Raw genomic sequence first — 24409 nt, 5'->3', positions numbered from 1 at the left:
TTGTTTGGGTAAATGTGTGGAATCAGGTACTTGGCACAGAGCCTGCACACAGTAAGTCTGCCTTCTTTTTCTGTGTCCTTTTAGAATATAATTTTTGGTGAAAGAGAATAAATGAAAATGTGGTACTTATACTTCTCACCGAAATGGCGGTAATTCTATATGGAAGATGTGCATATGAACAAAATTTTATGGCAATATATTGAATTTCATTTGCAGTATGATGGCCGCTGTCATAATTGATTTGCTTTTAAATGGGGGTTGAAAACAAGAAGTACTAAGTTCGTATCGGTTGCCTATCACATTGGTAGCCCTGAAGCCTTTTGCCTTGGTAATCGTGTTTGTGAGCGTTGGAGATGGGTAGGATCAGGTGAAGTTAGCATTCATTGTGGATTTCCTGCACTGCAGGCACCGTGGCCCAGCATCTTCTGTGCATGACACTTCGTATAATCCTCATGACCGTCCTGGTGCTTGGGGGTTTTAGGTCCTCCTTTGCAGATGGGGAAATTGGAACTTAAAAATGTGGAGTGACTTTTATCACTGAGGTCACACCGCTGGTAAGTAACAGGACTAGATTCATAACTTTATTCTGTCAAATTCTTTGCCTCTGTCAAGCATTGCCTCCCCCACCCCCCATGACCACAGTCAACCACAGTCAATATGGTGACTATATTCATCAGCTCCAGAGCCCTGAAGTTTCCTTATGCCTTTTTGAGACCCCCCTCCTCCCACCTAAGTAACAGAGAGTAACACCTCTGAATGCGGCGTGTGCCTGGAGGTCTCATGGAGAAGTATCTGCGTTAGCTCCTCCTGGTGCAGTGGGGGGAAGTAGAATCATTTCTGTTTGGGTGGGTTGATGAGAAGTCAGCCATTGTCTTCTCATCAACCACCAGAAAAATAGTTGCCAAGAAGTTATGAAAGGCCTTTGTGTAAAGGCTGTGTTTGTTCAGAGGGGTGGTCAGCACCTATGACTGAGGCTAGAAGTCCAGGTGGCACCCTTCCACGTCTTTCCATCCTGCACTTTCACCTGGCTGCTGCTTCCTCCTCACCCACATCTGCTCTGCTGCTGATCCTCCTCCCTGGCCCTGCTGCCCCACCACCATCTCTCATTGAGAATATTATCATCAACTCCTCTCTGGTCTCCTGCCTTTGGCATTTACTCCCCCACGGCTTCCCTGTTGTAGTTTGAAAAAGCACAAGTAGAACTACAGTTAACGTGTTGCTTAACAACGGGGACACATTCTGAGAAATGCATCCTTAGGTGATTTTGTCATCACGTGAATGTCATAGGATGTACTTACACAAACCTAGATGGTCTGGCCTTCTGCACACCTATACACTGTGGTGCAACTTGTTGCTTCTGGGCTACAAGCCTGTATAGCATGTTACTGTGCTGAATACTGTCAGCAGCTGTAACACAGCAGTATTTGTGTATCTAAACATCTAAATGGAGAAAAGGTACAGTAAATGTATGGTATAAGAGATTAAAAATGGTGTATCTGTCTAGGGCACTTGCCATGAATGGATCTTGCAAAACTAGAAATTGCTCTGGGTGAGTCAGTGAGTGGGTGGTGAGTGAATGTGAAGGCCTAGGGTGTTACTGTACACTACTGTAGACTTTATCAACACTGGACACTTAGGCTACTCTAAATTTACATACACAAAAATTTCGGTAATTACTGTAACCTTTTTACTTGTTTGTAAATTTTAAAAACTTTTTGACCCTTATAACGCTTAACTTAAAACACAAGCACGTTGTACAGCTGTACAAAATATTTTTCTTTATATCTTTAGTCTATAAGCTCTTTTGTTATAGACTTTGTTTTTTGAGACAGAGTCTTGCCCAGGTTGGAGTGCAGGACATGATCTCAGCTCACTGCAACCTCCACCTCCCAGGTTCAAGCGATTCTCCTGCCTCAGCCTCCTCAGTAGCTGGGACAGCAGGCGCGCATCACCACGTCTAGCTAATTTTTGTATTTTTAGTAGAGACGGGGTTTCACCATGTTGGCCAGGCCGGTCTCAAACTCTTGACCTCAGGTGATGCTCCTGCTTTGGCCTCCCAAAGTGCTGGGATTACAGGCATGCGTTGTCATGCCCGGCCTATAAGCTTTTTTCTATCAAAAAAATTTTTTTTTTTAATTTTTTACCTTTTGGACGTTTTGTTAAAAACTAAGGCACAAACACACACATTGGTGTAGACCTTTGCAGGGCCAGGGCCATCAGTATCACGGTCTTCTGCGTCCACATCTTACTTCACTGGAAGGTAGAAAGGGATAGTAATCTCTCTCTCTTTCTCTCCTTTCTCTCTCGTTTTTTGAGACAAGGTCTTGCTCTGTCTCCCAGGCTGGAGTGCGGTGGCACGATCACAGCTCACTGCAACCTGAACCTCCCAGGCTCAAGTAATCCTCCCGCCTCAGCCTCCCAGGTAGCTGAGACTACAGGTGCACATCACCACACCCAGCTAATATTTTTTATTTTATAGGGACAGGGTCTCACTATGTTTTCCAGGCTGGTCTCGAGCTTCTGAGCTCAGGACTCCCAATGTTACAGGGTCACAGGTGTGAGCTACTATACCCAGCCTAGAGGAGTTTTTTTAGCTTCATGATAATTTTATGGGACCACTGTTGTATACGCAGTCCATTGTTGTCCAAAATGTTACATGGTGCATGACTGTACATCATTTTCCAGGTAGAAATTTTCGTGTCTCCCTGCTGCTTAGCATAAAGGGTGGGCTGTCTGTATAGCCTGTGAGGTTCTCTGGCAGTCAGCCACACTGAACTACCTACTCGAACACACCTTTCTCCTTCCCATGTCCATGGCTCTCCTCCTGCCTACACATCTGCCCTTTGACTTGGCTACCTTTCACTCGTATTACAAGACCCTGCCCAGTCTCCATCACCTGCACCCCACGAGACCCGTGTCCATCTGTGGCTCCTTTGTCAGGCCTGTCTCTAGCTAGCTCTTACCTCATTGTAATGAGATTATCTCCTTGTTTCCCTTTCTGGGCTCCACAATTCTCACGGGCAGGCTCTGTGTGTCAGGCCTGTCTCCATTATTCAGTGCAGTGTGTGCAGTGTGCTCATAGCAGGCCACTTGTGCATGCTTGCTGAGCTAAGCTAACCTGGCCATTTTGCAGGAGTTTTGCATCATTTGAAATTTGCCTCATTTTGGCCATCTTTAAACTTCCTAGAACAAGAGCACTGTGTACTTCCTTGGATCTCCTTCTGGTTCTGCCGGGGCCTTGTCAGGCTGTGAAAGCAGGATCATGTCATATAACATAGTGCCTGTGATAGCCTTCCCACATGTGCCCAGCATCTAGCAGTGGTTTTGTCCTATCCAGATGTTGGAAGTGGGAACGCGGCTCTTCTGCTGGTCTCAGACCCTGATTTCAGTCTCTGCTTCTGACAGGACTGGATTTCTGTCATTGCTTACTCTCCTTATCCTGAGAAATTCTAGTGCTAGCTGCTGCTTTGTTGTGACCCATGGAACAGATTCACTTCATTTCTCTGTGTTTGCAGGTGATAGCCCTTTCAGTGGCTCCAGGAGTTTATTGCCACAGTTATCACTGGCTGCGTTGTTTTTTGCAGAGAGAGAAATGTGATGAGGATCTTATTAGTATCTGCCGCAGCCTGGTTTTCATTTTGAGGATTGTTGAGCATATTTCTCACTTTTCTTTAAACCCAGGCTTTCTTGTTTTTTTTTTTCTCTGATTACATTTGATTCAATGCAGCCTTGGAAATATATATTTGTATACACATATGCTGTGAACATTGATTTCTTCTCCTTGTGGAAAGCAATATGTTCTTGTCTTTTTTGGTTCTTTTCCCTCTGGAAGCCTAGGTATTTTTCCTTCCATTCACTGTCACGGATTCCAGCAAAACCACTTGCCCGCCACAGATTTTCCTAATGGTGGGATAGGAAGACAGGCTTTGGTGGTGCCAGGCACTAACCTGGCATGCATCCCCGACTCTCCTGCTTGTACACAGCCGTATGCCTTTGAGTGCATCAGCCAACCTTTCTGAGAGCCCCAGTTTCCTCATCTGTACCAGCAGTTGGTAATTCAATAAATAACGCAGGTGTCTGGCTCAGACTCCAGGGTGTGGCAGGTGCCTGGTGTTAGTTCTCTCATACCCTTGCCTGTTTTCTTTGACCCTAGGACTGGCTAACCGTCCTGTTTGTGAAATTGCTGTGTTGGGGTCATTTCTCTCATTTTATTCCTTGGACAGAGGCATTATTCTCATTCTTACGAGGGGCACTCTTTGGCTCAGAGAGTGACCCGCTGTCCAGGGCTGTCCTCATTCTGGGCTACCCTTTTCCAGCCCATTGTGGCCGTGCAGCCACTGACATCTCTTCCTGGCTGCAAGTTCTGACAGGCATCACTCAGTGACCTAGGACAGACCTGGCTGGCAATTCCGTGAACATGAACACCCCTTCCCATTCCCACTTAAAACCCCTAAAACTCCTGCATCCACAGCAAGTTTTTCCTTCATTATTTGTGTCACCCAGATCCTGGTACCAAAAAAAAAAGCTATCAAGGAAAGAAATGGCAACACCAGCTAGGCCTTAAAGATGCAGTCACTGGCTCACTCCTGGCTCTAAGCGTGCCCAGCACCAGCTGCAGCTTGGCTCTGCCGAATTCCTGGGTGTTCACACAGGCAGGCATATTCACCCAGAAAGCTCAGGCCAAACCCCAAACTCGAGACACCTTTGCTCTTGTCACACAGCCCAGTCTGGGAAAAAAAAAAGTTTTCTACCGTAAAATATGTGGCTATACATGGGATACGTCAAGTCTGTGACTCAGTGCAGGGAGCATACTGCTTTCGCGGAGACTATTTCAAACACTTTTTTGAACTTTTTCAATTGTATTCAACCGTCAACCATTAATGAGTCTTCAGGCTGCATCAGTGGCAGAGTCAGAGCCTTAGCCTGTCAGCAGGCCCCCAACAAACACATCGTGTTCAGACCTCCTCCTCTCAAGCGCTTGTCTTTGAATGGTCTCCAGTTGGGACTGGTGCAGTTTGGGAATTGCCCCATTTGGTAGGGGTCTCTCTCATGATTTCAGAGTCTTTGAGTTTGGCAGAGCCATGCATGCATTTGAAGTGAACGTTTCGTTTTTTCATTTGTTGACCTGCATGCCAAGCACCAGGCTAGTTCCCTGGGATACAAAGATGGAGAAGGTATAGGGCGGACCCCCTGACGTTCAGAATTTTCATCGTCTCTCTTTAGAGTCCAAATTCTCATCACACCCAGACTTTTATCTGTTCTGCTGTAGATCATCAGAGGAATGGAATTTTTTGCTATTTCAAATCAAAGTGACAAAAGATAATGAAGATTTTCCAAGCTGCATTTGGATTGCCTTCTTTTTGAAAAATTAATTATTTGGCTTGGCAATAAAAACTGTATATACTTACCATATGCAAATGATGTTTTGAAATTTGTGTACATTGTGGAATGGCAAAGTCAAGCTAATATATTAACATGCATTACCTCAAATTTTTTTTTGTGGTGAGAACACTTAAATCTTTCTTAGCTGTTTTTCAAGAATACAATACATTGTTATTAACTATAACCACTGTGTTGTACAGTAGATCTCTTGAACTTACTCCTTCTGAGATGTTGTATCCTTTGGCCAGCATCTCCCCAACCCTCCCATGCCTCACTTCTTACGAGTTAAATCCTTAGTAGTTAATGAAGGAGCAAATGGTTGTGAACTTATGGAACTAAATATAGATTCAGCAAGACACAGGGAAATTGATGGAAGTTGTGAGGATTCCGCTGTGATGCCATCCACATTCTTGTTTCCCCCAGCAAAGGCAGGAGAGCTGCACCCCTTCCTCCTGGCATGGAGGTGGCACAGAAGGCAAGGGACACTTGGGTGCTGCCCTGAAAACTCTTAGAGCTGGGGTAGCCCTGTTCCTCAGGAAAAAGCCTGAATATCTCTTTGTTTTCTGCCCCCTATGCCAGCTCTTCAGCTACATAAACAATATATTTGCTGGCAAATAACCAATTTTATTTCTTTTTAAATTATTTAAAAAATTTTAGTTACAAATCAGTTATGTCAAATGACTTGCCATATACATGAATTTTCACATTCCAAAGCTGTGTATAAAATAGTCTGTTAGGTTTTCAGTCAAGTGCATATTTAATATTTTGCCTGCCTCCAATGTAAGTAAAGCAGTGTTCAGATGCATAGCTGAACAGTCAAATGAAGAGAGTATATTTAAAGAGTATTAATTTGATGCTGAACTGTCCAGAGTGCCCATTGGCTGGCACAGCTACATTTTTCTCTGGTGACATTCCCAATCTAAAAATCACTTAAGTGAGAAGAGAAATTCGATTGTAGCTGTAGACAAGAATAATGCGGAAAAAGTTTCTTGGCAGTACTATTTTGGACCTGCGCTGTAGCGGATGCCGAGGTAATCTATCAGTTTGTGAGTGTCTACAAAATGCAACTCTCTAGATAACAGGTTTAAAGTAAAGATTTAATACAGTCTCCATCTCCTGTGATGTTGCAGTGACAGTTTAAAACTCATTCTCTAAATCTCAGCAGACTTTATAGCTAGCAGTGGGCCAATATAAAGTTTAATAGCATTACAACACATAAATCATCTTTTAAAGATGCTACTAGTAGCTCCAATATTAAATGCAGACAATCGCCCGTGTTATAAATAATTTATCAAACACCATTTCAGATTAGCCTTCCATGCCGAGTTATTTATTTTAGCCTTTTCTGTACGATTCCTAAGGCACTTTTTGAAAGATCCATTACTGGTCAGTTTAATGAACTTGGGGGTCTGTTTTGTCCCCTCAAGCACTCGGGTACAGCTGTGGTGACCATTACGTGGCCGTCGTGGACCTCTTTGTGCCTTTTACAAGTGCTGCCCATTTGTCATGTAGCGGTAAATGGAACTGCACATTGGAGTCCAGGGACACATTGTGCAATGCGGTGATGGAGACAAACAGATAGCTCTATAAAGTGCTGCTTGTCACAGCTGACTTGTAGTACAGTACATCACTCTTATTGTAATCTCATTTAAGAAGTAGGGGTGGCCCAGGGGACTGATACTCCCAGTTAGTTTGGTCTTTGTAGCCATAAAGCAAGAAGTGTTCCTTTTATATTCTCTGAACTTTTAGGGAGTGTGCTTTTTGCTTGGATTAATTATTATAGGAACTTCTCTATGGCACTGTGTGAAGATTTGTCAGCAGGTTTGTTTGGCCCTCCTTCTCCTGGCCTGGGGTTTGGTATAGGCAGTCGCTGCTTAGAGATAAGTTGTGTTTTTAGGAGCCCTTTGGCTTGCTTTACTAAATAACTTAACCATTTATTAAGCAGTAGCTATGTGCCAGAAACTATAGCAGGTGCTTTCTGTGTTTTTATTTCTAATTTGTTAGTAATCTTGTGAAGTCAGATTTATTATCATTATATTACAGAGCGGGAGAGTAAACTCAGAGAGGTGTAGTGACTCGTCCAGGGTTGCCCAGCAGTAAGTAGTAGACTGGGGATTCAAACCCATTCTGTCTGCCTCCATGTCTGCCAGATGACCTTGAACCTGGGTTCCCCAGCTGGTGTTTAATCATCAGGGTCATGGTGATCTTTTAGCTGAGCGTCTGAAAGCAAAAGGAAGTTGCTGTTGGCCTGGAGGGCCATTTTTTGGCCACGAGGGTAAGTCCTACTCGCCCATCTCCACACTGAGGTTCCCTTGTGACCTGCAACATAAAAGCATAGGCAGCTGGCTGGGGGCAGATGCCTCCCTGACTGTGGGAGAGAGCATCGCACCTGGGCCTGACCAGCTGGGGTCATGGGCTCTGCAGGGCCCTTTGTCAAGGCCCCTCTGTAGCAGCTGTCCCCAGGCAGATGCTGCCCAGGCCCTAGGTCACTCTGCATCTTCCAGAAAAGGGAGGTGCAGTTTCCCTACGAAGAACTAATCCTAAAGGAAGAGACAGTGCTTCTTGTGCTTATTGTGGGCTGGAGACAGATACAAATGTGGTGTTTTCCCCACCTCTTGCCTTTAGTTTGTGGTTTTTCTTGATAGTTTTCTTAAATATTTGGTAGCACATGTTAAAGACAAAAGTTGTTTAATTGTGAGATTCCACTATAAAGAAAACACAGTATGAATATGCCCAGTAGCATATTTGCATACGTGTCTAGAATTCTGTGTATGGAAATACTGTAGTCAGAGACAGTATTCAACATTGAAGCAGTTCCTGGAACATAGTAGGTCCCTATAGGTATGTGTTAAAGACATTAACTGTGTAAGTAGTGGGTGGACAGTAGAGCCTTTGGTCATTTCCACCCTCTTTCGATTTTGAGGGTTTGGGGTGTTAAGGGAGGGATATGTTAAATAAGACCTTAGATCTTAATATTGATCTGGCGTTGCATTGTAGAAATGTTGTCCTAACTTGGTTGAGATTGAAGAAGGCCCTTGAAGTGGTAGTCTTGGGTATTTTGGGAAACACTGCCCTCCAACCCCCACTGGGAGTGACCATCAGAGGAGCTGCTGGTTGGCCCAGAGAGAAACTGGCAAACACCATCCTCCTCCTCTTAAATTTGCCCAGGTCTTAAGGCTCTTTGGTGGTGGGGAGTGAATGACACGGCCTTGAGTCAGGGACTAGCTGAGGAGCCCCCAGCCCAAGGAAGGTCACTTGTGAGTTGGTGTGGTGCTGCGGCCTTCTGGCTCTGAGGCCTGATGGGCCTGTTTTAGTATTTTTTGTTTACCAGCTGTGTGACCTTGCGTAAGTCACTGACTGCCAGCCAGAGTTTCTGACCATACCAACGTCAAAAGCTGGTTGGGGGCAGGGGTGAACATGATGATCATCAAAGTGCCCAACTCAGTGCTTGGCACGTTAGAGTGCTGATAGATGTTGATTGATTGATTGATGGATGGATTTAGTGAGCATATAGGTGCTCCATAAATCTAAGTTTCATTCCATCTCCTAGCCATATGTATATGAGACATGGGGTGGGACTGGGGGGAAAAAAGTGAGAGACTTGAGATTTTCTTCCTTAAGGAATGATCTTCCCTAGAATTGGTGGGGAGGAAAGGAATTTAAAAGATGTATTTTCCCAATTTAAAAAAGCCTTTATTTATACTTAAATAACAGCATACATGATAATTTTATGAGTAAATCAAACTATATAATTTTAAAATTTGCATATTTTAAAGTTTTATCAGTTACTTACAGACTGTTTGCAAAATAGAGGGAGGATCACTCGTAATCTTACACTGTCAGCAGTCTGGTGTCCTGTGCCCAGTCGAATGGATTGACACTAGATATGCATGTCTCATGTCATTTGTGTATTTCCGTTTCCCCAAGTCTTCACCTGTCCCCATCTACCCAGACCATTTGGGAAATGTAAATGTGCAGTCCTAAGTGCTGCCTGCAGGGTCGCGATGTCCGCCAGGTACTGCTGGCTGGCTCTAGACACCAGCAGCAGTGATGAGAAACAAAGCAGAGGAAGTAGTTAAATGGTAGAGAAGAGAAGGGGCAGCAGAGGTGGTAGGCCAGGAACAGGGGAATAAGTATGGTTCTCCCCGCACGTGCCCATGTGCACACACACCTAAGGCCATTTAAAGGGAAGCGGTTAGGAATGAAGTTGTGTTTGCTGAATTAGTGGTTGGTTTTTGTTGTCTATCTAGATAGCAGCTGCTGCCAGCTCCTCGTCTAAGAGGCTTTCTTTGCTACCACCTTCACTGGTTTGTGGAAAGCTTCTGGCCCCATAGACTGTTGAGAATTCCAGGAGAAAATTCCTAATTAGCGGATCCTGTTTGAATGTATTCTTACAGGACTGCATATGTACAAAAGAAGAATTGGCTTCATTGGCCCCACATAGATGTCACGTGAGAGTGAAAAAACCTGGGGTATAAATATCAAAGGAACCCCCATCTGCTGGTTTGCTGAGGAGCCCACTTCCAGCAGAACCTTCTCTGTCCTTCTGAGTCTGTAGAGGGCGCTTATGTCACTGGAATCCTGGTCTGGCATGGGGCAGGAAGAGGAGCAGGAGCCCCGAATGGGTTCAGATCTTCTGAAAACTTGAGGTTAGCGGATCTGCCCTTTGAGGGTCTCAGGCTGGAATTTGGGCCTGGCGTCCCTGTTTCTCCAAGGGTGTTGCTTGGATGAGCGCTGGAGTGCACTTGCATGTGTATGTACTCCCACGCCCTCGTGGACTGGGAAGGCGTCGTAGCACAGGTTAGATTCCCTGCTTTCAGGGAGCCTGGTTCATTTTTGTCCTCGTTTATAGAGCTTGAACGTGGTGTTCCCCAGGTCCAGTACCATTGCCGTCGCTACCTGCCTTCTGTTTCATTGCTGTTTTCTGAGTGCCTCGTGTGCAGCCTGTCCTTCAGCCCTCCCTAAAGCTCTGCTGACCAGCCGTGTCCTTTTCACGTGCTCTTTAGCCAGCCTTACCCTGCATTGTACTTACTTGGGTCAGATGCCCCCGTTGGACTGTAAGCCCCTAGGGGGCAGGGATTTGGGGGCCTCATCCACCTCTGCAGCCCTAGCTCCTGGTATAGGACATAGCATGTGATAGGGCTTCTTGGATAAGAAAGGGATGAATCCGTCTGTTCACCAGTAACTATTGGGGATGGGGATTTGTGGTTAAAGGTGGGGCAAAGGAGAGAGTGATTCAAAGTAATGGATTACTTCAGTGAACCTATAGGTTCCTTAGTAGGAGAGACAGATTATTTTGGGCAAGAGGTCCCACCCTTGGTCTGCCAGCATTTCCCCAGAACTACTGGCTTGTGTTTTGGTGTTAGTTTCTTCCCCCTACAATGCTGACTTTCTCAAGTAACTTTCAGCTATTGTTGGACATTCTTGATCAGGGGTTAGTTAGTAAACTGCAGTCAATGGGCCAGATCTGGCCCACTGCCTGTTGCTAATAGAGTTTTATTGGAACACAGTTGTACCCATTTTTTTATGTATTTGTGTGTGGCTGTGTTTTGTGCTAGCGTGACAGAGTTGAGTAGGTGTGGTAGAGACTTTTGGCCACAAAGCCTAAAATATTTACTACCTGGCCCTTTTCAAGATAAGTTACTAACCCTCTAGTAACTGTCAGCTCATTGTTTTGTAGTGATTGTCCAATGTGGTCAAGAGGCGGTACATGCATAAAGGGTTTTAAAGGCCGGGGTTGGGAACTTTGGGTAAATCATCAAGGTACTTTGAGATCTTTCCCTCGTCTGTGAGATGGGCATTAAAAACAACACCTATCTCTCAGGAGGTCTTGTGCACTTCTAGTGGAAGCACATTGCGGATATCAGAGCAGGCCCTGGTTTGGCTGGGGACGTTATTGCTGCCGTTCTGTTTCTCAGGAGGAGGAAGCCAAGAAGCTGGTGAGCGAAGCCATCGCAGCTGGCATCTTCAACGACCTGGGCTCCGGAAGCAACATTGACCTCTGCGTCATCAGTAAGAACAAGCTGGATTTTCTCCGCCCATACACAGTGCCCAACAAGAAGGGGACCAGGTGAGTGAAGGAGACGAAGTTCTTCCTGGGTTCCCTGGCGTCGTGGCCACCCTTGGTATCTCCATGGCATCTGGACAGAGTTTTCCTGGTTCTTTCCACATTAAGTACATCCAGTGTTCCTAAATCAGCCTCCCACACAGACCTTTGGCTTGTTACTTGCTTTATGACAGTGGGCTGCTGTCACATGTAGGAAAGTGATTTAATTTGATGGGAGAGGTGGAGGGTGGCCCAAGAAAGAGCCCTAGGCTGGGAGGTGGGGTGGAGAGGTTTGGATCATCTGCTGTCCTTTCTCAAGTGTCTTAAAGAATCCCGATTTCTGTGAGAAGGTGCATTTTTCAGGGCAGCCCCAGCACTTTCCCTCAGAGTGCCCCGAGATTCCTAACTGGGTGTAAATCAGCAATGCTAACAGCCTCCCAGAGGTGGCCTTGGGAGCTAGTGTGTGTGTGCTGTGCTACAGGGAGTTGTGCCGTTTAGCCTGAGCTACATGCCAAGTGGGCCCCTCGCTCAGTGATGCAGCCCAGACTCAGAGCAGTGGGAAGAAGGTTCTAGTTGATTTGCTGAGCAGAACTGGAAGGTTTCCAAACCTGGTGGCTAGCATGTGTCAGAGGAGCAGCTCGTTTGCAGTGTCTCGTGATTGTCCGGCTGCTTGACCGTCCTGTGGCTCCTGACCTCTGCTGGGAGCCCAAGCAGCTCAGGATGGGCTCCGAGTGCTGCTTCCAGCTGCAGCATCTGGGTGCAGCACAGGGCATTTATAAACTACGCCTCCCACCCAGCCCCATGGCTAGCCCAGAGGAAGTGAGCACCGCCGTCTGCAGGCTTGCTTCCATCTCCCACTGCACACACAAGTCCACATCAGGAGTAATTCACAAGGAAGGAATGGAATGTTCAGAACCAGCAGGTATTCACTGTGGGCTGCGCTCAACCTTGCGGAAGCTCAGTGGGCTCTTGGTGGGGTGGGGCAGCACGGCGCCAGAGAGCTCTGGCACTGGGGTTGGGGGAGTGTTGGTGGCTGGCTTGGTGGCTTCCAGCAAATCAGTCTGTCTTGGAAATGGAAGTAAACCAGATGACCTCTAATGAGCCCACGAAGTCCCCTCGGGCCTTTAGCAGGAAGGCAAGCCACCTTTCAGGCCCAGAGCTGTGTTGGGGAACCGGGCTTTGCCGAGCTCCAGGTAGGCAGGAGCCAGGTACTGCATGCAGCCTGCTTCGCTGGTTATTGGCAAGATGCTGCATGATTTGAGCAAGTCCATGGTGAAGCAGTGATGGGGTAGGGAATGGTTACACCATTCAGGCTGGACAGAGTCCTGGGCGAGGACTAGCCGAAAGCCACGTTTGGGCCACTGAGAAGTGGTATTTGTGGTTGCCTAGGGAACCTGTGCTGAGCACAGGAGTCCTCATCCACAAGGAGTGCAGCAGTGGCACATCCTACTTCCTGGGACGTGGGCTGCTCCGCTTGTAAACAGAGGCTCTACACACCCAAGAACAGAAAGAAAACCGCCTTGTGGCTGCTTGTGAAGAATCAGCAAGGCGACCCAGAAGGTGCTGGGCGTGTGGTGGGTGTGCAGTAACCTGCAGGGACCCTGCTCCCCATCGGTGTCCTGGGGCCAAGGGCAGCAAGTGTCCAAGCTCCCTGGACTCTCCCTGTTTTCTTCTTGGCCAGTGACTGAAGATGGGGGCACTGCCTGAGTTATGGGAGCCCTCCCAGGGTGGATGCTAGGGTGCGGGCAGGGCGATAGGCCTGAGCAAGCGTCCCATGCCCTGCGCCAGTGTGGGCCTTGCCTGGCAAGTCCCTTCTGCCTCCTCTGCTCGCAGCCCTCCAGCATACAGTCTTGCAGTCCACTGGCACGTGAGGCGGAAGCTCTGAATGCGTGCTGCCGAAATCGGGCACTGTCACCACAGTGGTGAGGAGACTCTTGTGTGTCTCCTGGAGACACTGAGGGGCAGTTCAGAGGAGTCAGGCACACAGAGGCCACGTGGGACTTTGGCTCCAAGACTGCACGCTGCACCAAGGTTCTAGTGTGTGAGGAATGAGGCATCCTCAAACTGATGGGGTGGGGACACATTGTTCAAAGCTACTTTTGCTTGGATTCTTTAAGAGAGTGGGGGTTGGGGGAGGGTTGGCAGAATAAAGGCAGGCCGTTCTGGGCTGACCGTGCTCCTGACCTGGATGCAGAACTGTGGAAGTTGCCCTCCTTGTTCTGCTTCCTGCTCCCTCTTTTAGCCCATGTGCCCAGGGGAGAGGATGGGTGTTCCTGGAGCACAAGGTCATGGCACAGCCAGCAGCCTTCTGGTAGTTCCTGAAGGACAGCAAGTTTGACAGAGATACTACCCCAGCTGGGGCTAGAGCAGAGGAACAGTTGGTTGTGTGCTGCCATTTGACAGTATCCTAATTCCTGACCCACTGTGAGCATTTACAGCCCAAATATGTATCTTCTAGACGGTCTGGTGCTCAAAGAAACCTCTGCCAGATTCACTCCAGGAAGAAGGTGTTGGGTGTGTCCTAGTGGGGACCCACTGTGTCCCTGAAAGGGACAGTTAACTTTTCTTGAGACTTGAGAGTGGTCTGAAATGACAAGCCCAGAGTCTGGCTGCACATATTTTTACACTGTTTATGCTTCCAGATGTTTGTACAGTGTCTAAGGTAACAGTTAAGTCATTCTTGTTGCTGCACGGAAGAGCAGTCATGCCCTTGTCTTGTGTAATGATGGGATTTGCTTCCTGCTGTCCCTGAAAGGTACTGTAAGGAGGTTGAAGATTGATGTCAAGGGACCAAGTGCTTCCCAGCACTTGCTGGGGATGGTGGGGTGGGGGGAGAGTCACGTGTCCACCAAGGGCCAGGTGTCGTGTTCACTAATGACACTGTGCCTCCCAGGCACCCCCATTTTGCAGCTCTTGAGAACTGAGGAAGTTGAATCCCCCAAGATCACAGAGCTGGGATCGGGGGAGCCAACATTCCAGTCCAGCCTGCTCACTGCCTCGCCTGAATATTTATTTTCACTGTCTCCTGCCCTCTGGCACCTTGAGGAGAATCCTAACTCTGTGCTTTTGTTTTTCTCTTACTAGGCTTGGCCGGTACAGATGTGAGAAAGGGACTACTGCAGTCCTCACTGAGAAAATCACTCCTCTGGAAATTGAGGTGCTGGAAGAAACAGTCCAAACAATGGACACTTCCTGAATGGCATCAGTGGGTGGCTGGCTGTGGTTCTGGAAGATGGTGGGCATTGGAGGTCCAGTAAGACATTCACGTGGCTAGTGTTTGCTGAATGAAACTCAATAAAAAACAAACAAAAACCAAATTGGGCAGCTGAGGTCTGGGCACTGTGTGGTGTTTTTGGGGGCAGTCGGGGGCTGCTAAGGCCATTGGCCTGGCCCTTCAGGGTGCTGATCCTCCTCAAGCACTGGCCTAGGCTCAGGAGAGCGAAAGAGCCATGCGCCCCTCCTGGGGACAGATAGGTTCCGTCTGCCGTCAGAAGTCAGAGTGGACTCCCTTGAGGCTTCAGGTGAACATCGATACTTACCCCTTTTGCTGGCTGACTTTTGCTGGCTGACTTTGTTCGGGGTGGCCTCAGGTTTGGTTTGGCTTTGAAATGGGGTGATAAGTGCAGCACAGCCTCCACCTCAGCAGCCAAGTAGGAAAGAAATGGCAAAGCCAAAGCTGAGTTCTCAAGCCCAGCTCAGTTCTGAGAACCAAGAGAAGGTGGGCAGGTGCACCGCCAGAGCTGTGTGAAGGTGGGTGGACCTCACTTTGGCCGGTTTCACAGAAATAAAAGGAATGTTTTGGGGTTACTGTTTTGTAGTAAGTAGGACATGATCATTTCACAAACACTTAGGCCTGTTGAGTGGCTGAGATCGTGCGCCTCCAGAGGGTCCGACTGGGCAGATTGTTCTCAGTGTGGAAAGCGGGTGGCATGCACAAAGTAGGTTGATTGATTGCGTGCTGGGGCTGGCAGTGTTGGGGAGACACCGTAGGGGCTCAGAGAACTGGAAGCAGAATATTGGCAAAAAGTTAGTGTGGAATCAGAAAAACCTTCAGTGGTAAGCACTAGGCAGGCGACAGCGACTTGATTGTTCTGTGGAGAGAACATTCCAGGGTGAATCTGCTCTCAGGCCAGCTCCTGTGTTACAGCTGCCAGGAGCCAGGAGCAGGCTGGGGAGAACAATGGAATTACCTCATGAGGGCAGAAACTCGGCTGATTGATGAGTATCAGAATTATTGGGGGAGCTTAAAGAAGAAATCCTGGGATTACTGAATGGGGCCTGGGAAGTTGTGTTTTTCAAGGTTCCTCAAGAAATTGTGCTGCAGACGCTGTTTAAGTTTTGGATCTACTGGTTTAAAAGCAAAATCTCCAAAGCCATTTTAAAATCTTCATGAATTCTAAGTAACTCCCAGTCACCCTGTTTTATTTCAGCCATGGAGAAAAATACAGAGGAAAGGCTGCATGTGGAGAGACTGTCGGGCCGACGGTGTCACAGCAGATCCGAGTCCACGCGCGGAAACAGCAGCCGCCCGGCCCTGGGTGTTTCCTCCAGGAAAGGCCGGGTCAGTGAATGCCTGCAGGCAGCAGGTGTCAGAAATCACCTGCCCGATGCCAGCGCTGCTCTTGTCTGGAGGGCCAGACTGTCACGAAGTCAGTGACGACAGCTCAGACCACTGGAAGGTTAACTTTACGTACAAAAGCAAAATGCAGATGATTTCCTTCAGAACTGGAGTTTTCTTAGGTTCACATTTATAAATTAGTCTTCACAGTTAATCCTGTTTGGGAACAAGAAATAAGGAACACATTTCTGGTTTCCTACACATGATACAGGTATACATTAATTCTCGACTTCCGTGGTCCGTGGACTTCAGTTTGTGAAGGGTGAGTGGCTACCATTTTTGGATCATCTACTCTATTAGCTAACTTGCACATTTTATTTCAAATTCTGTCAGCAATCCTGAAGGTAGATAGGTACGATTAATCTCATTGTACAGATGAGGAAACGAAGGCTCAGAATGGCTAACGAAACTTGCCCAAGCCCAGAGTCAAGCTAGGAAGTTGCAGAACCAGAATTTGTAAAGGACAGCCCTTCGCTTTTTTATATCCCATGCTTCCTTCCCATGGAGGAAAATGCTTAACACTGATCATGAAATGAACCGCCAGCATTCAAGGAGGTGACGAAGTTCCTGGTATATAGCAGGTGTCCAGGAGAAGATGGCCCAGCCTGGCTGCCAGGAAGATGCTCCTGCTTCCCGATGCCTTTTGCCTGTGACGCTCTGGCCAGGTGCAGGGCTGTCATCGTCACTCACCAAATTATAAAACGTAGATAAAAATGTTAGCAGAATCACCACTCCATGGAAAAAAATGATTTCCACTTTATCCCTTTACAACAGAGTAAATTAAGCACACAGCTTGATTGAAAAGATACTAAGAACTAAACTGAACTCGGTACTAACCATTTTCAAAGGCTCACTACACAAATCACACGGTCTCCTGCAAGTCTCCTGTTAGCATAAGCCTTGACAGGTCACTGGAGGAATTACCTTAAAGATTCACATTACAATCCAGATACAGGGGGCTGCCGTGGCTCGCTGAACCACCTGCCCTTATTAACCCAGCTGAGATTGTCCACAACAGTATAAAGAAAGGACTTTAGAATTTCACCATCAGTGTGGCCAGCGCCCCTCCCTCAGCTGCTCTGCCTTCAGCATCTGCTGTAAGGCTGGGCAGCCTTTTGGGGAACCTGCTGAACCCTGTGGTCTTAGCTGTTGTAGGCTGCAAGGTGGCCACTCGAAGAGAAGACGACTCAAGTAAGGCAAAGTGGTGCTGGCTTTGATAAGGCACGGTGCGTCCACGCTCAGGTGCTGGACATCCAGACATGCATCTGCTTGGCCACCTGGTGCACATATCCAATGTCAGGTCTCTGGTCGGGGTCAGGGTAGATGCACATGCTGACCAGTTCTCGTAACTGCAGGGGAGAGAACGGTGCGTTATTCTCAAGAAAGCAGCCTTACTGAGGCTCCGCACTCCGCAGTCCGTCTGCATGAAGGCACTTCATCCTCAAAGCAACTAGATGGTCCCGTTGTCCCCATTAGAGCTGAAGAACGGTGTTTAGCTGGGGCAAATAAGGGGTGTGCAGCCGCGTGGCTCCCAAGGGCTAGCCAGTACCCCTCCTAGGCCTGTCTAGTCCCAAAGGAACCCTAAGAATGGTTAACCTCCAAATAGTTTTGAACTTGTAGCTGTCCACACCATTGGGCAAAGTGTGTGTGTGTGTGTGTGTGTGTGTGTCTGCTGTCACTCACGCAGATGCCCAAACCAGAGGACAAAACTCAAGGCAAGGGCTTATTGATCATAATAAACGCATTAACATGCAGCAGGGCTGCAGTCTGCCCACCCCCGGCCCCTTTATTGTGCTCATGAAAGACGGAGCTTTTAATTATACAGACACTGAAGGCTGCTCCCGCCCCGAGGTGGGGGAGGGGCGCCTTGCGCCTCTGATCGCCTCCGTTCTTCTGATAGCCGGAGTGCCAATTATTTTAATGGTAATTAAAATAATGACCTTAAAATGCCTACTTCTTACCCTGCATCACGGGCTCACAGCCATTGGTTTTCATTTAAATACCTGCTGCTGGAGTGGTGGCCAGCCCCGCAGGCTGCAGCAGCCGCAGCAGCCGCAGCAGCAGCAGGAAGACGGGTGGTCCTGAACCAGAGGGGGCTCTGGTGGTCTCAGTGGCCACACTCGGAGTCTGGGGAAGGCCCACGGGACATTCTGGAGGCCCGGGGGCTACTGCTGCGCAGGCCCCTTAGACTGAGGGGTGGGACCTGGGCTTCCTGTAGACTAGGGCTCCTCTCAGCTGATGGGACATTTTCTCCCTGGGCCGCAGAGCCTTAGGGTATCCCCTCGCACCTGCGTGCATGCCTTCCAACCGAGAAGCCCAGGTGACACGGGGCCTGGAGCCTGCTAGGCTGCTCCTGGAGTCTGAGGTTGCCTATGGACGAGACAGCTGTTTTCTGAACCTTATAATATTTGGGGGAAGGTACCTGTGGTTGGCCTCTGACAGGTTAAAATACCCAAGAAAACCAGATTCAGGTGAAGTGTCTGTGACCCAAACTAATTTATGAAGTAAACGCACAGTTGGCAGTAAGTGCATGTTTGAAATTTTCAGAATTCAAGAGAAACAAAAATAATAAAAGTGTCTTATTTTCATTTCTAAGCGGCGATATAACTTGAAAATAGGGTGTGCTGAGGGGCTCCTGAGCACCACCTCTCACTCCTAAGCATGGGACCCAGAGAGAGCCAGTGCTCCGGGGAGTGGGGAGTGGGGGCTGGTGGCCAGGAAAGGGCTGACTTGGGACAGGGGCTTCAATGTTCATTTCAGCCTCATAACTGAAGCAGAGAGGGCGGCTGCCATTTCTAGACTGAGAGCCAAAGCACAGAGTTGTCATCAGCTCCAGTTGCACAGCTTCAACTTTCTGAATCATACACAAGTCCGAATTCAGAAGATGAGAAAGGAAAAAGCAAATGGCAACTATTAACTGTAAAGAGATGCAACTTGTTTTTCCTCCCACTGGGAAGCAGAAATACTTCCTCCAAAGGTGCAGGTCAGAACTTGGGAGCCAGGAGAGGAAGGGCACTGTGCAGTGCCCGACACTCGAGCTCCTCTAGCCCTGGAGTCCGCAACGCCAGCGAGCACAGGCTCAGCACAGGCACCCCGCGAGGAGCCTCCTGCCTGGACACGGGCGGAGCACCCAGGACCTGCCCTTTTTTAACTTGCCTGTGTCTGTCTGTTCCTTATTGGTAAACTGGTGAGGGGAAGATTCAACTCAGGAAGTCTGAACATGAGCTGTTATTATCGCGAGGTGATGGCCTGTGGTCCTATGGGGTGGACCCAGGGAGGCCCCAGACTCATCCACTAGCATTGACCTTGAACAGAGATAAGGGTCACATGACATTTAGTGAGCACTGACTGAACCAGGCCCCATCCATTGGCCACTTTGGATGGTGGTGGCAGTGTTAGCCTGGTGCCTTACCTTAATCCTTACGCTGATCCTGTGTGGAAGATTTAATATTATCCCCATTGTATAGGTGAAGAAACGGAGACTCAGGGAGGTTAGGGGACTCACCTAGGAACAGTGCAGAGAGTGTGTGAACATGTGTCTACACTTACGACCCTGCTATGCCAGGAAACCTGTCCTTTCTTCCTCACTATTGTCCACCAAGGAGTTTATCTATTAGTCCCATCTTCAAGGTGATGGAGCCGAGGAAGAAGATACTCACACATTCCTAGTAACTGGCACAGCTCCACACCAGACCCATCGGAGCTGTGTCCACAGCTCCTGCAGCCAGTGTAAAATGTTGACAGTAGAAGCCCAGGGTGTTAAGTCTGTTATACCATAAGGAGGAAACTGACCAGTCCTCCTGCCGTAGTTTCCCGTAATGGGAGCAGGGTGGCCACCATCGGTGGTATGGGGACGCCAGGCCTGCTGCATCCTGCCTCTGTATCTGTTCCCATGTCTGGCATGGCGCAGACCCTGTCCTGGGGACCTGCAGCAGTGGGCCTCCCACTGGAGCACCAAGTTGGGAGCTGAACAGGTGGAGGCCAAGGGCCACGTCCCACTGGTTCCTACCTGGGGGTCCTACACTAGAGCTGCATGGTGAAACCCCTTCTTCAGTGCAATCACCTACTTTCCCCTTTCCAAGTCACTTTTCCAGAAAGCTCCCTTTCTGCACCGTGTAGGGTGAGCCTAACCTCAACCACACAGCTGTGGTGTTTTGGAGCGGCCCTCATAAGCCTCGGTGGCCTCCCAGGGCTGGTGAGGTCTCCGGCTCCTGCAAACTCACCTTCTCGGAGTAGTGCTCCCCGGGGAGCGGGGGGTAGTCACACTGCTCGATCTTCTGGCACAGGGAGAAGAGATTCATCTTATCTCCATAGAAGGGGCTCTGGAGGGCTGCCATCTGCAAGGGAGGGGGACAACGAAGATAAGCTTTCGGCCTCAAGGCTCAGAAGGACTGGAGAGGAGGAGGCTGCTCCAGATTGGGGCATGGGCTCTCTCTGGTCCTGACTGCGGCGAGTCCAGCAGGACTTCTCCCCCCGAATCATGCTAGGGTTCAACAGAGGAGCAGGCACAACACCACCCTGGTTCTATCACTGGATTAAGTGGGCACGAGGGTTTCGGTGACAAAACTTTAAAGGCAATAAAGAAGGGCAGCTAGACGCTGCGAGCCAATTCCACCTTGCTCCCACCTCAGCCCGGGGGACCCAGGCTCCGTGTGGCAGGTTCCCGAGTTCACAGTCTTATTTCCGTAAAACACAATTTCCAAGATGCCCGCAGGGGCAGGTCTCTGTGCCCCACGTGTTCAGGGAGCTTTCCTTACCTATGGATGGACATTTTGGGGTGGGGTGGGGTGGGCCGGAGAAGGGTGAGGCATTTCACTGTGGCTGTTCTCGCCAGCCCCTCGCAGAGCTGCTGCCTGTGGAAGCCAGCTGCCGATATCAGGGCAGGGGGAGCAGGGGGTTCAGGAGGGAGGGAGGCAGCCTCCTGCCCCTGGATAGAGGTGCGCAGCAGCTTGTTGGAGGGAACCTTCAGGGTGGGAGGGAAGCGCCTGGCTCTACAGCCAGCCCTAGCTCTGTCCGGACCCCAGCTCTGGCACTTGCTGCGTGTCTGGACTTCAGTTTCCTCATTTGTAAAATGTCCCCACTCGCAGGCCTGTGGCGAGGATTGGGCTGGCACACAGAGGAGGCACCACCAGCGGGGCCATGACCACCTTTGATGAGGTGAGGCCTGTAGCACCGGTTCTGCCCTGAAGGCCGGCCACAGCCATGGGGGAGAGAAAGGCCTGTGGGGCGGTGGCCCCCTGTGAGTTCTTAGCTGTCAGGGTGCTGCCAGGCCGCCCCAACACTCAGAGCACTCACAGGGGACTCCTCAAGGGGGTGTGCAGGGGCCACAGTGGCCCTGAGGCGGTGGTGCAGCAGCCCAGCATGGCACCCGCTGGCCCCATTATGAACCCATAATGGGAAAGAGCTTCTCGTCACTCCAGCTCACTGTGGCTGACCGCCCCCTGGACTGCCCCGAGGCCCAATGCCTCCGGCTAGTGAAGTGCCGTCGGGCGAGTGCCCTCCTGCTGTTTGGCCCTGGTTCCCCCTCAGAGGGGCCAGGCTGCCAGGGCCACCCTGCTCTGGCTCCTTGGCCAAGGGCTCCTGGGCTCCTACCGAGGGGCCCTGGGATACCTGGGGAACCGTCACTTGTCCTCGCGCCCCAGAGGCTGAGCGGGGAGGAGTCCTTGGTAGCAGGGTTTGAGGGTGCCCGTCAGCTTGGGTTTCTTGGTCTTGCCCCATTCTCTGTTCATCCATGAACAGGTGTGGTGACCCCAAGGGCCTGCCTCCTTCAGGAGGGCGTGGAGGAGCTTCAGAGCCTGGCACCATCCTTGGGTTTGCAGGTGGCCTTTGGGGAAGCTGCTGAGTGCAGCCTGGAGACTGTGGGCTTTCCTCAGCCCCAGGTTCAGCACCCTCGGGACCAGGGGCCCAGACCAGGCCAAGTGCTTTCAGGTGGGTGTTTAGGGACGGCATCACCTCTGTCTTCCCGCTGGCTGGGAGCTTGGGCCCCTCGGAGAAGGGCTGGGAACCCATGTGGACCTGAAACCCACCCTTGGAGGAGGGCTGCAGGGAGGGTCTGGCCAGGCAGGGGAAGTGTGAGGATGCAGACGCCCTGCCCATTTTGGGGTCTGCTGACCTGACCGGGAGCGGGCTGGGAACCTGCCAAATGCACCACCCGGATGACGCGTGTCCAGGAATTAAAATGAGACCCTCACATGCAAAGGGTTAATCGGGCATTTTCAAAGGACATCTGTTGCCATAACAGAGAGCAGCTGAGACTCCAGGACACTCACCTGGGGTGATCTGGGTGCCCCCGAGTTGCAGCTGGAGGATTAAGGTGGATTTTCCTGGACTGTTACTGTGCAGCGTAGAAGGGACATTTTGAGTGTTGGTCCTGTGAAAGCAGGCCCTGGTTTTTCGTGTGGCTGACCCCGGAGAGGAATCAGCCGATCTTCAACTTCAGATCACGCCCATTTGATCTGAATTTTATAAACCTCGCTGCTGGGAACTCCAAAGGCCCCAGAACACTGAGGGGAACATTGAGCCCCCAAGCTGGCCTCCGCTTCCGATCATGTCTCTGCTCTTTCCAGCACTTTCTCCGCATCGTTTCAGAAAAGCCTTTTGAATGGGGTCAGCAGTGAGCTCTGCCAGAGGACCCCTCTTGGCCTTCCCCAGGAACAGGCCTCCTCCATCCGCCCCAGCCTGCCCCCACTCTGCTGCCGGCCATGGGCTTTCCACCCTCATCAGGGCAATGGGCTGTGAAAGGAGCTCTGGGCTGCGGGGATTAGAACGATTACCCTGGACGGCGAGATCTCCTTCTACCAGTGACCACCCAGCCTCTGACTGGTCGAAAGAGAGGACTCTGTCTGGGGCCTCGTTAGAACTGCCGAGGCCGTGGCTCTCAGCGCTGCTCCTCAAATGCCAAGCTCTTCTCTCCAGTGTTATCAGGGTGACATATAGCCAAGGAAAAGGGGGCGGGTGGGCCCTGGCCCCCACCGGGAGGGCTCAGAGAAGCTGGTGTGTGATCTGAGATGTCAGAGGGACAAGGAGGATCTGACTCCTGCCTGTCAGGGCCTCAGACACCCATCTCATCACCCAGTGTCTCTCGAGCACATCCCAGACTGAAGGGTGCCTGGAGGCCAGGCGGTCTACCGCCCTGCTCCTCCACCACGGAGGGGCATCCAGGCCGCTCCGCCGTCCGAGCAGGATTCCAAAGCAGCGTCCCGGCCAAGGCTCCGCGGGTCTTGAGTCCGCTGTCTCACTGGGTCTCAGTCCCAGCTGGGCACCTCGAGGCTGCTGCGAGGAGGCCCCCCATGAGGATCCTAGGACTGGCACTGAACGAGCCAATTCCTCTAGCTCCGTACTTGCAGCTGAGCTCCCACATAGATAACAATCAGTCTTGCAGAGCGGGCAGCCCGCTGGGCACCTCCATGGGCATCTGGGTAATGAGAAACAGAGCCCGGCCTTCCGATATCCCAAGCTCGGGCATTGTTGCTCCCAGCTCCTACCGGGGGCTCCCCACCGCCTGGCCTGCGAGTCTTATGATTCACTCCATGTTCGGGCCAGTGCTGCTGATTCCAGCCTCTTCAAGACACTCTGCTGGGGCCCCACCCAAGGGCCAGGTGCAGGGCTTTGTGGTGGCTCCCACTAGCTGGGGTCAGTGCCAGCAACTCCGGTGGCCACAGCAGGTCCTCAGTAATAGCTGAAGCCCAGGTGTGAGAGGGTATGGAGGACTCAATGATGGGCCCCAAAGATGTCCACCACCGAATTTTTGGGACTTGTAAATGACACCTTATAGGGCAAACAGGATTTTGCAGCTGTGATGAAATGTTGGCTCCTGAGATGGGGGCATTATCCAGGTGGGCCCCAGTGTAGTCACAAGAGCCCTCATGAGAGGCAGCCCGAGAGAAGGTCACAGAAGAGGGGAAGACGCCAGGCTGATGCACACCAGAGGCTGTGGTGACACGAGGCGGGGACCGAGGACCGCAGGTGGCCTCTCCATTTTCCGTGGAAAACACAAGGAAACAGATTCACCCCCAGAACCTCCAGAAGGCGCCTGCCCGCTGACACCTTGACTTAGCCCAGCGAGACTGATTTTGGACATCTGGCCTCCAGAATCCACGAGATGTAAGAGAGTAAACTTACGTTGCTTGAAGCCATCGGCGTGGTGGCATCTGTCACTGCAGCCACAGGGACGAGCACAGGGGCTTTTGAGCCTTCTGGGCTGCGCTGGGGCTTGGGGAAGGGCAGGTTTTCTCCGGCTGTGTCTGTCACCAGGGCCCAGGTGACCTGGGTATGTGCCCTGTGCAGGATCCTCAGCAGGATCCCCCGGAGAGGGCGGGGGGCTTTGTCACAGCTCTTCAGGCTGGTGCCCCTGGAAGACACCA

General features: G+C 50.3%; 2 protein-coding genes across 3 annotated transcripts in view; one reads left to right on the top strand and one right to left on the bottom strand.

Annotated features, from left to right (window-relative positions):
* PSMB7 (proteasome 20S subunit beta 7) overlaps positions 1 to 14757 on the top strand; it is a 61836-nt gene extending 47079 nt beyond the window's left edge. Inside the window, exons 7-8 of the mRNA XM_003264115.3 lie at positions 11301 to 11452; positions 14513 to 14757. Of these exons, the coding sequence (XP_003264163.1) occupies positions 11301 to 11452; positions 14513 to 14624 (264 nt within the window). The 3' untranslated portion in view covers positions 14625 to 14757. The remainder of the gene's footprint in view (positions 1 to 11300; positions 11453 to 14512) is intronic.
* Positions 14758 to 15804: 1047 nt separating this feature from the next.
* NEK6 (NIMA related kinase 6) overlaps positions 15805 to 24409 on the bottom strand; it is a 102080-nt gene continuing 93475 nt past the window's right edge. For both annotated transcript variants that reach the window (XM_012509009.2, XM_003264116.4), the window contains exons 9-10: positions 20270 to 20383; positions 15805 to 17395 (exon numbers count right to left, since the gene is read on the bottom strand). In XM_012509009.2, the coding sequence (XP_012364463.1) occupies positions 17285 to 17395; positions 20270 to 20383 (225 nt within the window). In that variant the 3' untranslated portion in view covers positions 15805 to 17284. The remainder of the gene's footprint in view (positions 17396 to 20269; positions 20384 to 24409) is intronic.

Source organism: Nomascus leucogenys, chromosome 8 (genome assembly GCF_006542625.1).
Source record: "Nomascus leucogenys isolate Asia chromosome 8, Asia_NLE_v1, whole genome shotgun sequence".
In the NCBI taxonomy this organism is placed as follows: Eukaryota; Metazoa; Chordata; class Mammalia; order Primates; family Hylobatidae; genus Nomascus; species Nomascus leucogenys.
The sequence above is the reverse complement of the archived record's forward strand: the minus strand, read 5'-3'. Positions and strand labels throughout refer to the sequence as shown.